Below are 16387 nucleotides of genomic sequence, written 5' to 3'. Positions count from 1 at the left end.
TTTCTTCAGTGTGCCAGGATCTATGCCAACCCCAGTTTTATGTTGAAAAGGAGTTATGGTGTAATGCGTGGTACAGAACTTAATTGGCACAGAGGGAAGGATTTCTTGCTAGGCTTTTTCTTAGAGTCGCTGACGCCTACAGGTGGTTTTATAACTTCTCAACTTAAAATTTATTTTTTTATTTTTTTATTGCAGTAACATTGGATTATAACATTATATAGCTTCCAGATGTACATCGTAATATATTTCGAATTCTGTGTAGATTATATCATGTTCACCACCCAAAAGCTATAGTCTGTCACCTCACGTGTCAGCCTAGTCACCCCTTCCCCAACCCCTTCCCCTATGGTCACCACCAATCCAATCTCCATTGCTGTGTGTTTGTTTGTCATTGTTACTATCTTCTACTTCTGAGTGAGATCATGCAGTATTTCACTTTCTCCCTCTGACTTATATCTCAACTATTTTAAAAGAAATAAGGAAAACCCTACTCTAAAGGACCACAGCCTAGTGGGTGAGGTAACTCTGAATGCCAGACAGAGAGACAGCAATATCGGCACAGTCTGGGCTGCTCTCAAGGTCACCCATGGGTGTTATTGTGTCCTAAAACTGACTCACAGAAACCAGACCAACTTCTGATACAACTGCCTAATGATTTTACCAGGGTATTACTGCTATCTTAGTAGTTCCGGTAGTTGCTTTTTTTTTTTTTAATTTAGTTTTTATTGAGTTAATGATAGGTTACAATCTTGTGAAATTTCTGTTCTACAATATTGTCTGTCATTCGTGTTGTAGGTGCACCCCTTCACCCTTTGTGCCCACCCCCCACCCCACCTTTCCCCTGAAGCCACTAATCTGTTATCTTTGTCCACATGTTTAAATTCCTCATATGACTGTAGTCATACAGTGATTGTCCTTCTCTATCTGGCTTATTTCACTTAGCATAATTCCCTCAACGTCCATCCATGTTGTTGGAAATGGGACGATTTTGTTCTTTTTTATGGCTGAGTAGTATTCCATTGTATATATATACACCACATCTTTTTTATCCAATCATCAGTTGATGGGCACTTAGGTGGCTTCCACGTCTTGGCTATTGTAAATAATGCTGCAATGAACATTGGGGTGCATGGGATTTTTGGAATTGCTGACTTCAAGCTCTTTGGTTAGATACCCAGTAGTGGGATAGCTGGATCGTATGGTAGTTCTATTTTTAATTTTTTGAGGAATCTCCATACTGTTTTCCATAGTGGCTGCACAAGTTTGCATTCCCACCAGCAGTGTGTGAGGGTTCCTTTTTCTCCACAACCTCTCCAATACTTATTATTTGCTATAGTTATTTTTGTCATTCTAATGGGTGTAAGGTGATATCTTAGTGTAGTTTTGATTTGCATTTCCCTGAAGATCAGTGATGATGAACATCTTTTCATGTGCCTATTGGCCATCTGTATATCTTCTTTGGAGAAATGTCTGTTCATGTCTCCTGCCCATTTTTTGATCGGGTTGTTTGAATTTTTGTTGTTGAGTTGTGTGAGTTCTTTATATATTATGGATATTAAGCCTTTATTGGATGTATGACTTGCAAATATTTTTTCCCAGTTAGTGGGTTGTTTTCTTATTTCAGTCCTGTTTTCCTTTGCCTTGAAGAAGCTCTTTAGTCTGATGAAGTCCTGTTTGTTTATTCTTTCTATTGTTTCCCTTGTCTGAGAAGACATGGTGTCCGAATAGATCCTTTTAATACTGATGTCAAAGAGTGTACTGCCTACATTTTCTTTAGAAGCCTTAATGGTTTCAGGTCTCAGCTTTAGGTCTTTGATCCATTTTGAGTTTATTTTTGTGAATGGTGAAAAACAATGGTCAATTTTCATTCTTTTACATGTGGCTTTCCAGTTTTCCCAGCACCGTTTGTTGAAAAGACTCTCTTTTCTCCATTGTACGCCCTCAGCTCCTTTGTCAAAGATTAGCTGTCCATAGATGTGTGGTTCTATTTCTGGGCTTTCGATTCTGTTCTGTTGATCTGTGCACCTCTTTTTGTACCAGTACCGTGCTGTTTTGATTACTGTAGCTTTGTAGTATGTTTTGAAGTCAGGGATTGTGATGCCTCCATCTGTGTTCTTTTTTCTCAGGGTTTCTTTAGCAATTCAGGGTCTTTTGTTGCCCCATATGAATTTTAGGATTCTTTGTTCTGTTTTTGTAAAGAATGTCATTGGGATTCTGATTGGGATGGCGTTGAATCTGTAGATTGCTTTAGGTAGAATGGACATTTTAACTATGTTTATTCTTCCAATCCATGTGCATGGAATGTCTTTCCACCTTTTTATGTCGTCATCCATTTCTGTCAGAAAAGCCTTGTAATTCTCATTGTATAAGTCTTTTACTTCCTTAGTTAAATTCACCCTGAGGTATTTTATTCTTTTTGTTGCAATTGTGAATGGTATTGTGTTCTTGAGTTCTTTTTCTGTTAGTTCGTTATTAGAGTATAGAAATGCTACTGATTTATGTAAATTGATTTTATACCCTGCAACTTTGCTGAAGTTGTTGATTATTTCTAAAAGTTGTCCAATGGATTCTTTGGGATTTTCTATATATAGGATCATGTCATCTGCAAACAGCGAGAGTTTCACTTCTTCCCTCCCTATTTGGATTCCTTTTATTCCTTTTTCTTGCCTGATTGCTCTGGCCAGGACCTCCAGTACTACGTTAAATAAGAGTGGTGATAGAGGGCATCCTTGTCTCGTTCCTGTTTTGAGGGGGATGGGGTTCAGTTTTTGCCCATTGAATATGATGTTGGCTGTGGGTTTGTCATATATGGCCTTTATTATGTTGAGGTAGTTCCCTTCTATCCCCATTTTCTTCAGAGTTTTTATCATAAATGGCTGTTGGATCTTGTCAAATGCTTTCTCTGCATCTAGTGAGAGGATCATGTGGTTTTTATTCCTCATTTTGTTGATGTGGTGTATCACATTGATTGATTTGCAGATGTTGAACCATCCTTGTGTCCCTGGTATGAACCCCACTTGATCATGATGTATGATCCTTTTGATGTTTTGCTAAATTTGGGTTGCCAAAATTTTGTTGAGAATTTTTGCATCTACGTTCATCAGTGATATTGGCCTGTAGTTCTCCTTTTTTGTGCTGTCCTTGTCAGGCTTTGGTATCAGCGAGATGTTGGCCTCGTGGAATGTGTTAGGAAGTGTTCCATCCTCCCTAATTTTTTGGAATAGCTTGAAAAGGATAGGTATTAAATCCTCTCTGAAAGTGTGGTAGAATTCCCCAGGAAAGCCATCTGGTCCTGGGGTTTTATTCCTTAGGATGCTTTTGAGGACTGTTTCAATCTCTTTCCTTGTGATTGGTCTGTTCAAATTGTCTGCTTCTTCTTGACTAAGCTTTGGGAGATTGTAGGAGTCCAAGAATTTATCCATTTCGTCTAGGTTATCCATTTTGCTGGCATATAGTTTTTCGTAGTATTCTCTTATAATCCATTGTATTTCTGTGGAGTCTGTTGTGATTTCTCCTCTTTCATTTCTGATTTTGTTTACTTGAGCTTTCTCTCTTTTTTTCCTTTGTAAGACTGGCTAGGGGTTTGTCAATTTCATTTATCTTCTCAAAGAACCAGCTCTTTGTTTCATTGATCCTTTCTACTGCCTTTTTTGTTTCATTAGCATTTATTTCTGCTCTGATTTTTATTATTTCTCTCCTTCTGCTGACTTTGAGCTTTGTTTGTTCTTCTTTCTCTAATTCAGTTAGGTGTAGTTTAAGATTGCTTATTTGGGATTTTTCTTGTTTGTTAAGATGTGCCTGTATTGCGATGAATTTTCCTCTTAATACAGCTTTTGCTGTATCCCATATGAGTTGATATGGCATGTTATCATTTTCGTTTGTCTCCAGGTATTTTTTTATTTCTTTAATTTCTTCAATGATCCATTGCTTGTTCAATAACATATTGTTTAGTCTCCACATCCTTGTGCCTTTCTCAGCTTTTTTCTTGTAATTAATTTCTAGCTTTATAGCTATATATAGCTATATATATAAAGCTATATATAGCTTTATAGTTATGATTGGAGAAGATGCTTGTTGTTATTTCAATTTTTTTAAATTTGTAGAGGCTTGCCTTGCTTCCCAACATATGGTCTACCCTTGAGAATGTTCCATGCGTGCTTGAGAAGAACATGTATTCTGCTGTTTTTGGATGGATTGTTCTATATATGTCTGCTAAGTCCAACTGTTTTAGCTTTTCGTTTAGCTCCACTGTTTCTTTGCTGATTTTCTGTCTGGATGATCTGTCCATTGATGTAAGTGAAGTGTTGAGATCCCCTACTATTATTGTGTTATTTTTGATATCTTCTTTTAGGTTTGTTAATAGTTGCTTTATGAACTTTGGTGCTCCTGTGTTGGGTGCATAGATATTTATAAGCGTTATTTCTTCTTGATGAAGTGTCCCTTTGATCATTATATATTGGCCCTCTATGTCTCTCTTTACCTGCCTTATCTTGAAGTCTGTTTTGTCTGATGTAAGTATTGCGACACCTGCTTTCTTTTGTTTGCTATTAGCTTGGAGTATTGTCTTCCACCCCTTCACTCTGAACCTGTGTTTGTCCTTGGAGCTGAGGTGTGTTTCCTGGAGGCAACAAATTGTTGGATCTTGTTCTTTAATCCATTTTGCCACTCTGTCTTTTTATTGGAGAGTTCAATCTGTTTACATTGAGGGAGAGTACTGATGCATGAGGGCTTAATGCTGTCATTCTTTTGCTCATTTTCCGGTTTTCCTGTGTTTCCTTTGTTTCTCGCCCTGTGTGTTTTAGCCTACCCATTGACTTCTGCAATTTCTTATGCTGGGTTTCTTAGATTTTTTCCTTATTTATGTTTTGTGTCTCTGTTCTGTTTTTTAGTTTAGTGGCTACCCTGAAGTTTGCATTCAGAATCTCGTGTATAACATAGTCCATTTTCTGGTGGTCTCTTACTTACTTAGCCTAGACTGTTTCAGTCCCTTTCCTCCTCCCCTCCTAAATTATTGTTTTCATCTTTTATTCCAACTTGTGTTGTGAGTTTGTGGTTAGAGTGATAAGATTGTCTTTGCTTTGGTGATTTACTTCCCTTTATCCTAATGCTATAGTTGAATATTTGCTATCCTATTCTGATTCTATCTGTTTGTCTCCCTACTCTGTGTTTTGTGACCCCTTTCTCCCTTTTTATCTTTTTTCAGGCATGAGAGCCTTCTTGAGGATTTCTTGTAGTGGAGGTCTTGTGGCTACAAAGTCCCTTGGGTTCTGTTTGTCTGGAAAAGATTTAATTTCTCCCTCATATCTGAAGGATATTTTTGCTGGATAGACTATTCTTGGTTGAAGATTTTTGTCCTTTAAAGTTTTGAATATGTCACTCCAGTCTCTGCTAGCTCGTAAAGTTTCTGTAGAGAAATCACTGAAAGTCTGATAGGGGTTCCTTTATAGGTTATTTTCTTCTGTCTTACTGCCCTGAGTATTCTTTCTTTGTCCTTCATTTTTGCCATTTTTACTACTATATGCCTTGCAGTAGGTCTTTTTACATTGACAAATCTAGGAGATCTGAAAGCTTCCTCCACACACATTTCTCTCTCAATCCCTAGATTTGGGAAGTTCTCTTCTATTATTTCGTTGAGCACACTTTCTGATCCATTTTCCTTTTCCACACCCTCAGGAATTCCGATTATTCTTAAGTTGCATTTTCTCATTGAGTCAGCTATTTTTCGGAGATTTTCTTCAGTTTTTTTTAATTCTTAGTTCTCTTTTTCCTCGGTCTGGAGCCATTCAGCCTGTCTATCTTCGATTATGCTAATTTGCTCCTCTGTGATGTCTACACGGGCATTCAGGGAATCTGTATTCTGTTTTATCTGATGCATTGTATTTTTCATCTCTAGTATTTCTGATTGATTGTTCTTTATAGTTTCAATCTCTTTTGTGAAGTAACTCCAGAACTCGTTGACTTCTTTCTCTGTATTTCCCTTTATCTCATTGAGTATTTGGATGATAGCTATTTTGAACTCATTTTCAGTTAGTTTGCCTATTTCGAAGTCCTCAGGACATACTTCTGTGTTTTTATTGTTTTCCTTGTGGACTGGAGCTTTTATAAATTGCTGGATGGTAGAGGAGCAGTTTTTGCGCATGATGCTATTATTCGGTTGCAGTTACAGCCTGTCGCCACTAGATGGGGGTCGAGAGCCACGCATTCTGAGCCCTGCGCCTTCAGCTGGTGGTGTGCAGCGCGGGTTGGGGGAGGAGGGGCACTTCCTCTCATCCTCCGACCTGGATTCCAATCCGCTCTCGCTCTCTGGTTTCCCAGGGCCCTGGTTTGATGGGGTCGCCCCACGGGAAAGCTTTCCCCTGTTAGCGGGTTTCCACTGCACTGGTGGTGGGAGTCCTGGACGATCCTGTGGACGCGCGGCCCCTCCCCGGCTCCTTCCCTCACCGGCACAGTGATCCCAGTCTCTAGGGGAGGGAGCGAAGTTCTCTCTTACCCTGTTCCAGCTCTTCCAAGGGCGGCTCCAGCCTCTCTGCCCTCCATCGTTTGGCTGCTATGGGTCTCTGACAATTTCTGTTATTATGATCCTTTTTTTGGTTGGAAAGCAGTTGGTCCTTTTGGGTGTAGTTTGGAGGGGAGAGAGTCCCGGGTGAGCTCACTCCACCATGTCACTGACGTCCCCAGTAGTTGCCTTTTCCTCAACTCGTAAATTTTAATCTCTTTTTCAAAAGCACTAACTAATGCAATAGTAATAATAATAATGGCTGACACTTATGGAGCACCAATTGCGTACCAGGACTGTGCTTAATATTTTGCATTCTTTGTCACAGTTCATCTTTACCACAGCTCCTGCATCTTTATTAAATTACTCCTCCTGTTACTTTTTAACCATGTTTCCATAAATACACAAAAACTCAATGTTTACCTATCCCTATAATTTACTCCCTGGTATTATCCCCTTTCTGCGATTCCTGATGAATCCTGAAATACACTAAAACAAAATTTTACCTGAGTGCATGAGAACTTCCAACCTTAAGTTGAAGGGAAAGGGAGAGTAACTACTTTATTCACAAATATATGCCTCAGAAATTAGAGGCACAGAGCTTAATTTGACACAATTAACACTAATTACATGTTAGTGTCCTTAATCTGGGATTTTTCTCCAGTGAAACTTATCATGTGCTGATTTATTTCTTTAGGAACCATACTACGTACGTTGCATCAAACCCAATGACAAGAAATCCCCACAGATCTTCGATGATGAACGCTGCCGGCATCAAGTAGAGTATCTTGGACTCCTGGAAAATGTGAGGGTGCGTCGTGCAGGCTTTGCCTTCCGCCAGACGTACGAGAAGTTTCTTCACAGGTGAGAAGACACTAAACAAAGAAAGCTGATAGCACACTGAGAGTTACATTGTCCTCCCCATGTGTGACAATGCATCAGCATGTATTAGGCAATCTAAATATTTGTCGGATGAACGAAAGAACGGAGGAAATTTCAAATATGAAAGACTTTCCCAGAATCAGCAGAAAAAGTCTCCTTGAGGTCATGGTTTATGGACCATAGAAAAAAGTTCGTTCTTTAGGGGAAAACTGTGGGCACTGTAGTATAGTAGAAAGAACAAGGATTGGAATCACTCTGGGTTGGATCCTGGCTGTGCCACTCATTTGCTGCATAATCTTGGGCCAGAAATTTAACTTCTTTGATTCTGTTTATGTGTTTTTAAAATGAATATAGTAACACTGGCTTCATAAGGCTGTTGTGAGGATTAAATTAACGTAAGGAAAAAGCCTAAGTGCCTAACATACCATTGTGTTCAATTAGTGCTGCTTATCATTACAGATATTAGTAATTATAATAATAAAAAAATATTAAATAGTCAGTCATGGAGGCCCTGAAATTAGTCTTCCTGATTTGAATCCTGGCTTTGTCATTTCTTAGCTTTGAGACCTTGAACACATCATATAACCTTTCCATGCTTCAGTTTACTCATGCGTCAAATGGGGATAATAATAGTAACTACTTTGTAGGGTTTCTGGAGCACTAAATGAGATAATGGATTTAAGCACTTAGAATAGTACCTGGCATATAGAAATCACTCAATAAATGTTAAGATATCATTGCTATTGCTATTTATTGCTAATAATGATCATGATAGTTGATAACTGAGGCTCATAAGAATAATGTTTTAAATTCTATCTGTTTATTTATCTAAAAATATCTATTGAACATTTCCTATGTTCTAGACTACAAATTCCACAAAAATATGAATAAATAAATACATGAAATATTGGACGATCAGAAGAATCTCTGAGATAATAATGACAGGAAGTAACCAGACATTCAGAGATCAGAGAAAAGAGCAGGTGGGGCAGAGGGACCAGGAGTGTAAAGGCTCTATTGCAGTAATAAATATGGCATTTTAAGAGCCAAACATTGTCCAGTGTGGCTGGAGGATGCTGAGTGACAAGGCAGTGGTGTGAGATGAGATCAGAGAGATGGACAGGGGCCAGATCATGTTGAAATTTGTAATCCAGACTAAACAGTTTATATTTCAGCTAACTGTGGTAGAAAACTATTGGTGGGTTTTAAGCAGGGAGCAGCACAGTCTTGTGGATGTTTTAAGAGATCACTGTGGTTGTCGTATGAGTAGAAAGCAAAGAGACAGTTAGGGATGCTGTTGCAGGAATCCAGGAGAGAAGGCTTAGTGATAGTGCCTTACACAGGGATTATTATAGATCTGAGTAGGAAACAGATACAGGATATGTTTTGGGGGAGAGTTGACAAGACTTGCTCATGGATTGGCTAGATGAGAGAGGAGTAGAGAGGAATGAAGGATGACACGCAAATTTTGGCTTGAGCATCTTGGTAAGCATGGTACTATCTGCTGAGATGAGGAAGATGAGGTAAGAGAAGTTTAAAGAGGAGGACGTGGAACAGGGGCAAAGATGGAATCGAGATTTGTCTTTTGACTGAGTTAGGTTTGAAATGCCTGCTAAACATCTAGATAGAAATATTAAGCTATTAGATATATATATCTGGAGTTCGGGAAGAAGTCTAGGCTGAAGATAGAGATTTTGGAGTCGTTAGTGTATAGATTATATATAAAGTCCTGGAACAGGATAAAAAAGAGGAGGAGGCCAATGCCAACATGTAGATTTGTGGTCTGACATAAAGGAACCAGCAAAGAGAAGAGAAGGAGCGACCAGTGACATAGAAGACATATCAGAAGAGGGTTGTCACAGAAGCCAAGAGAAGATGGCATTTCAAGAAGAAAAGTGTGGTTACCATATCAAATGTTACTGTGCCATCAAGTAGGATAAAAGCAGAAGGTTAATTAACCATTAGATTTGGCAACATAGAAGTCGAAGGAGAAAGGACTGGGCAGAGCTCAATTTGAGCAGGATGGGAAAGTGAAGAGAGGAGTTGGATACCTGTAGACAACTCAAGAATTTATGCTCTGATTAAGAGCAGAGTAAAATGACAGCAATAGCTGGGGTGGATGTGAGGTCAGGAGATACTAGAAAATGTTCATATGCAGGTGGAGATGATTTAGAACAGAGGGAGAAGCCAGTGACACCGGAGGGTGGGAGCTAATTGTAATAATAACATCCTTGAGAAGGCAAGGGATGGAATCCCAAGCACAAGGGTAAGGTTTGTCAGCTTGAGATAGGAGCAGAGAGACCACCCCCAGCAACAGGACAAAAGGCGGAGAATATGAATACAGATGCGGGGAGCCTCCAAGGTTGCTGATGGAAGATGAAGATATTCCTATCTGACTGCTGCTGTCTCCTCAATAGTCTGAAACAAAGTCATGAGCTGGGAGTGAGGATTAGGAGAGGTGATGGAGGAGGTTTGAGTGGAAATCAGAATCCTCACTTTGGAGAGCAGGAAAGCATAGGTTTGTATAGTACGGTTGCTGACAGGAAGATTTGAGTGCCTGTGTGAGATCTGAGGTTATAAATGTACAGTGAGACCACGTGGCATCATCTGCTTTTCTTCAGTGGTGTCCAGCTATTTGTGTGCAGAAGAGAAGGGGATTGCACTAAATGGAGACTCTTGGAATGAATAAAACTTTATAACATAGTAGCCTTGAAAATTGAAATTTAACTTCCTTTTTTCTTTGAGGAAGATTAGCCCTGAGCTAACTACTGCCAGTTCTCCTGTTTTTTTGCTGAGGAAACCTGGCCCTGAGCTAACATCTGTGGCCATCTTCCTCTATTTATATGTGGAATGCCTACCACAGCGTGGCGTGCCAAGCGGTGCCCATGTCTGCACCTGGGATCTGAACCAGCAAACCCTGGGCTGCTGAGAAGTGGAACATGTGAGCTTAACTGCTGCACCACCAGCCGGCCCCAAAATTTAATTTCATATTGATCAAAAGGTTATGCTCAAAACTGAGCATTTTCCTTATTGAAATCACACCATTCTTAAAATTTAGTCTCTCTTTTCTTATTGAGGCTATATAGTGGGAATGTTTTCATGAGTAGAGATGTGTTTATTCTGAGTCTTGATTTCAAACAGTGTCAAATTATATTAATAGAAAAATTGCTAGTCCCTGTTACTACTCTTAGAATTCCATTAATTACTCTATCATAGAATTTGTTTTGGCATTGTTACCTATAGAAAATCAGCAGAAGTTACATATTAGAATGAGCAGGGCGGGAATGGGTAACTATAGGATAAGGCTGAACTAAAAATATATTTATCTAACTAAAAGTATGGTAGCATGCGACAAAGTGGAAGCCATGGAGAGTAACTGAAGTAAGAGAACCATAAGGAAGCTTGGGAGGGACAAAGAGTTTCCCCACTGCATATCTTCACCTACTTTTAATCTCTTTTGGACTTATTTTACTTTCAACTCAAAGTGTTTGGTGTGTTTTTTGGCATGGAAGACATGCTGTAATGATTGGATTATATTTTCTAATATTCATGTAAAAACAGATTAAAAAGAACCTATGAATTTCAGATGTGGTGGTCTTAGTGGAACAAGCTTAAGTCTCCCATTCCCACTCCAGAACATCCCCATATAATGTAAAATATGTATATTTAAGGCCAGGTAAATGCACAGCTAAACCATAGAATCAAAAGGGGGATTCTCAGTGAACTTTGAAAATGTGAGTCACTCCTGAATATGATATGAAGCAGATGCGAATACCAAGAAGGAAGTCGGGGTTACAGTTTGAAGGATAGTCTGCCTTGTGAGGCTGGATCTGCCATTCAGGAAGCCGTCACAGCTGCTGTGCTGGAATTCGCCACAGCTGCAGCACCCGGAGGCTGCCATAATGGCCAGGACAAGTAAGCACCTCAGCACCTGCAAGGGGGACTTGTAGGCATAATGACCAAGACCCAGGAGGCAAAAGTAACCCCTTTACAAGAGGCTGACAAAGGCCCAGATGTACACAGAAGGACTCTGGGGAGGGAGATGAGATGACAGTTAAACATCTGAGAAAGATCAGATGATGCAAAAGAGACAGTAAGCTCAACAAATGGAAACCTGACCCCTAAGGAACCAGAGCAAGGAGTAAAGGCATTAGAATAAGCCGTTTAATATTTTCAGGGAGATAAAGGAGAGAATTGTGGTCCTAAAATAGGAATATGAAGTTAGAAACAGGTAATTATTAAAAAGAACTAGTTAGAAATTTAGAAAATGAAGATCAAATTAAGCACAACTAAAGAGTGAATTGTCCATCAATGGGAGAGTGGGTCAACAAGCTTGTAGTATAATCATACGGTGGTTACTGATCTGCATTAAAGAGAATGAATGACTGATAAAACACCAACATGAATGTGAAAAAAGATGGTCATAAAAGAGTACATACTTTATGCTGCCATTTATATGACATTCCAGAACAGACAGGAATCAGAAGAGTGGTTAGCTCTGGGTTGGCACATTGACTGGAAAAGGGGAGGGGCTGGGGGAACTCTCTGAGATCGTGGAGATAATCTGTGTCTTGACTGAGGTGTCAGTTTCATGCATGTATACATTTTTGAAAACTTACTGAATCGCATACTTAAATGTGTGCATTTTCCTATATGTAAATTTTACAAATAAAAAAATTTTTTCTTTAACCTTTTCTAAAAAGCAAATTAGTGAGCTGGAAGATCAAGCTGAAGACTTTTTCCAGACTTCTTCACAAAGAAAAAGAGCTGGGGAGTAATAAAAAAAAGGTTGAGCAGTATGTATGTAAGTTTGATCCAGGAGTGTTAAAACCCATCCAACTGGAGCACGAGAAGGGAAGAAGAGAGAGAATAAACAAACAGTGGCTAGGAATTTTTCTGAACCAAAAAAAAAGACAAATCTTCAGATTGAAAAAAAACACTGAGTGTGAAACATATAAGTTTTTTTTAAACAAAACTTAAGTACATCGCGTTAACTTTTAGAATGTTAGAGATAAAGAAAAATACTTAGTTATCCCAAGAAAAAAGGCAAACTGCCTACAAGGGATGAGGGTGATACTGAATCAGACTTCTCATCAGCAACAGTGGATGCAAATAGACAAAGGAGCAGGATCTGCATGGTGAAGGGAAATGAACTTTATGCTTAGAATTTTATTCCATGCCAAATTATCATTTAAGAGTGGAGCAAAATGGAAACATTTCCCAACATATATAGGCTCAGAATGTTTACTATTCACAGACCCTCTCTGAAAGGTCTTCTAGAGGATGTGCTTCAGCAAAAAGAAAAATCAACGCAGAAGGGAAACATGGAATGCAGAAAAGCAATATTGGACAAATAAATTGGTGAAACTTTTTGTGAAATCTAAACAAGTATTGATTTAAGGGGAAAAAAGAAATCTTTAGTAGTAATCTGGAGCAAAAGTTAAAATGGGAATGAGAGCATAGAGAAGTAAAGAATTTTGTACTGGTTGTGGGAAGGCTGTAGATGATAATTAACTAGACGGGGAAAAAGTGTATATTTTCCTATAAATATATAATTTTTATATTAAAATTTTCAGGACAATAATAATAAAAGTAGTTAATATTGTAAAGTGTTCGCTGTACATACCAGGCACTGTTTTAAGCAGTCTACCTGAAGTAAGCCACTGAGCTGACAACCACATGGAGGCATGGAGACGTGACAGGAGAGTATGTTACCCCCATTTTATGCAGATGAGGAAACTGAAGCACAGAAAAGCTCAGGTCACATAGCCAAGAAGCAATGGATTCTTATTTGAACTCAAGCAGTTGGTTCCTGAGCCTACAATCTTTACCAGTGTATTACCTCACAACTGAATGTGTGGCTTTCAAATCAAAGGAAAAAATAAAATGGAACAAAGAAAACTCAGTCTGTCCCAGAGAAAACAGGGTAGAAAGCAGCAACGAGAAAGCACACCTAATAGAAAATATAAGAAGTTGAGAAAATTGAGGCTTATTAATAATCACAATAAATGTATTAAACTTACCTTTTAAAAGAACTGTGGAAAGACTGAAGCCTGTCTAATTGATGATTATCTAAGTCAAGATCAGGTTCTCGCTAGAATCTTCTAGGAAGAGTGCTGGATGAGATGGTGGGGTGTGCATCTGGGAAATTAGCCTATTGCTACTCTTCAGACTGTGTTTATCTTCTGCTTTACATAAAATGTGTTTGTCCAAATTGAGAAATTGACATTTGATTTCGTTGTCATACTAATTGAACTAATTCACAGTGGGACGTAGAGTGGGATAGAAGGTGTGCAGGACATTGGACTAATGTTTCCAGCGACAGTGGGAGACAAAGTAATGTTTTCCACAGTGAATTTTCCAGCGACAGTGGGAGACAAAGTGATGTTTTCCACAGTGAATTTTCCAGCGACAGTGGGAGACAAAGTGATGTTTTCCACAGTGAATTTTCCAGCGACAGTGGGAGACAAAGTGATGTTTTCCACAGTGAATTTTCCAGCGACAGTGGGAGACAAAGTGATGTTTTCCACAGTGAATTTTCCAGCGACAGTGGGAGACAAAGTGATGTTTTCCACAGTGAATTTTCCAGCGACAGTGGGAGACAAAGTGATGTTTTCCACAGTGAATTTTCCAGCGACAGTGGGAGACAAAGTGATGTTTTCCACAGTGAATTTTCCAGCGACAGTGGGAGACAAAGTGATGTTTTCCACAGTGAATTTTCCAGCGACAGTGGGAGACAAAGTGATGTTTTCCACAGTGAATTTTCCAGCGACAGTGGGAGACAAAGTGATGTTTTCCACAGTGAATTTTTGCTTTCAGATTCTGCAGCTTTTTTTGTAAGCTCAGTTTGAACCTAAATTTTTACTTGTCAGTTTTCTTTATTTTCATTCTTTTATTGAAAAAGAGAGAGAAGGATTTTAAATGTCCTATTAACCTTAAAAGCTGCTGAAGTCTTTCAGGGAGGTAAAGCTAGTCAGAAAGCAGATGAGTTTGGCTTCACAATTCACAGGTTCAGGGTGATTTGCTGGAGAACTGGGGTCGTGCCCATTACCATCAGGAATAAAGGAAGAGCACCTTCATCCTGATGTTTTAGCTGAGCAGTATAACAGTGGAATTTCCTCCAGTTTCTGCAGCATGCCTCAAACTTCAAACACACATCATTACTGCCCCTCTTATGGCCCAAATGTTGACTCTTATTCTAGTTTTATAGTGAATTTGGAAGGTTTCTGGGTTTGTTTCCTTTTTTCACGTGACATTATGTAAAATTACCTCTTTCTTCACATTAGAACTCTTTCATTTGGTTTCTATTTTTGTCCCTATCTGGCAAGTGAGTAAGCTTTTAAATGTATTTCCTTGCATTCTTTCATTCATTCAACAATATCTGTTGCCTCATAGTGTAGCAGGCAACACAGTAGATACATGGTATATAGTGGGGAGCAAAACAAAGCCCCTGCCTTCATGGTACCCACAGAGCAGTGAGGGAGACTGACATTAAACAGATAAACCCACAAATCAATGTGATTACACACTGTGGTGAATCATGTGGGGAAAAATCACAGTTGGCTGCCTTAGGAATAGTGGAGGTAAGGGTTGATGGTTGATGAAGGAAGATCAAGACAAGACTAGAGGATGAGAAAGAGCCAGCCTGTCAAGGAGTAGGTTAAAAAGTATTCCAGGCCATGGGAACAGCATATACAAAGGCTCTAAAGCAAGAAAGAGGCAACCACATTATAGGACCTTAAAGAAGGCCAAGATGATTGGAATATAGTGATGGAGAAGGACAGCAGGAAGAGAGAAAAATGATGTAAGCCGTTTTAGAAAACGACTCTGGCTGCTGAGTTTACAGAATGGATTGGAGAGGAAATGGAAAACATTTCAAGAGTCTATTGTAGTGAACTTGATGTGGCTTGGATTAGGATTGTGGCAGTAAAGATGAGAATAGTTGAATGTTAAATATATTTTGGAGGTGGAGTCAGTAGGACTTGACTAAGGATTAGAAGGAATGATACAGAAGAGAAGGGATCAAATATGATTCCCAGAATTCTGGCTATAGTAACTGAGGACATTGAAGTGGGAAAGACTGTAAGAGAAGTTTGAGATGCCTTCAAGATCTGTGTAAGCTTTGGATAGGTGAGTCTGAAGCTCAGAACTGAGAGCTGGGCTGGGGATGATAAATTCATGAATTGAAAAATAAAGTGGATGGAATAGGTGAGGTGACATGGGGAGGTGTACATGGAGAAAAGAGGGCCTGATATGAGCCCTGGGGCACTCCAGCATTTGAGGGGTCCAGTAATGGAGGAACAGTAGCCAGAAAATGAGATTGAGAAGAAATATCTAGAAAGACAGAAGGAAGCCAGGGAGAGTGTGCTGTCATGAAAGCTAGGAAAAGAGAGCTTTGTCAAGAGGAAAGGGTCAGATGCCACTTAGATATATATTCTCTTAACCAGAAATGGGTAAAGCCCTATGAGGAAAACTTAAAGATTCCTGAAAGGAGCAAAAATAAACTTGAACAAATGGAAAGATATTCCTTGTTCTTGGATAGGACACCTCAACATCATGAATAAGTTTAATGAATTTAACATGGGAACCCAATAAAAATACTGGCAAGGATTTGTTTGTTTTGTGATTGTTTTTCCCTGGAACTATACAAATTGATTTTGAAGTTCATATGGGAAAATAAACAGGGAGAAATAGCTAGAAAGACCTTTAAAAAAAAAAAAGAATGAGGAGAGACCACTAGATATTAAAATAAACTTATAACGTCTATAATTAAAACCCAGTGGTACCAGTGCACAGATGGACAGATAGAGCAATGAAACAGACCAGAAAGCCCAGAAATGAACTGAAGTACATATGAAAATTTTGTATATGATAAAAATGGCATATTAAGTCACGGGGAGAAAGACAAACATTTTAGTAAATAATGTCAGAAATAGCCTTTTGTCAAAAGGTAAAAGTGGATCCATACCTCATACCGTATACTAAAACTCTAAATCGAGCAGAGATCTC

The 16387-nt window shown here is 39.0% G+C and overlaps 1 protein-coding gene across 4 annotated transcripts in view; it reads left to right on the top strand.

Annotated features, from left to right (window-relative positions):
* MYO1D (myosin ID) overlaps positions 1 to 16387 on the top strand; it is a 320801-nt gene that overhangs the window by 135517 nt on the left and 168897 nt on the right. For all 4 annotated transcript variants that reach the window (XM_014862184.3, XM_044744534.2, XM_044744537.2 and 1 more), the window contains exon 15: positions 7194 to 7360. In XM_014862184.3, coding sequence (XP_014717670.1) covers positions 7194 to 7360 — 167 coding nt within the window. The remainder of the gene's footprint in view (positions 1 to 7193; positions 7361 to 16387) is intronic.

The sequence above is a fragment of the Equus asinus genome, chromosome 13 (genome assembly GCF_041296235.1).
Source record: "Equus asinus isolate D_3611 breed Donkey chromosome 13, EquAss-T2T_v2, whole genome shotgun sequence".
Lineage (NCBI taxonomy): Eukaryota > Metazoa > Chordata > Mammalia > Perissodactyla > Equidae > Equus > Equus asinus.
This window is presented reverse-complemented; position numbering and strand designations above follow the sequence as displayed.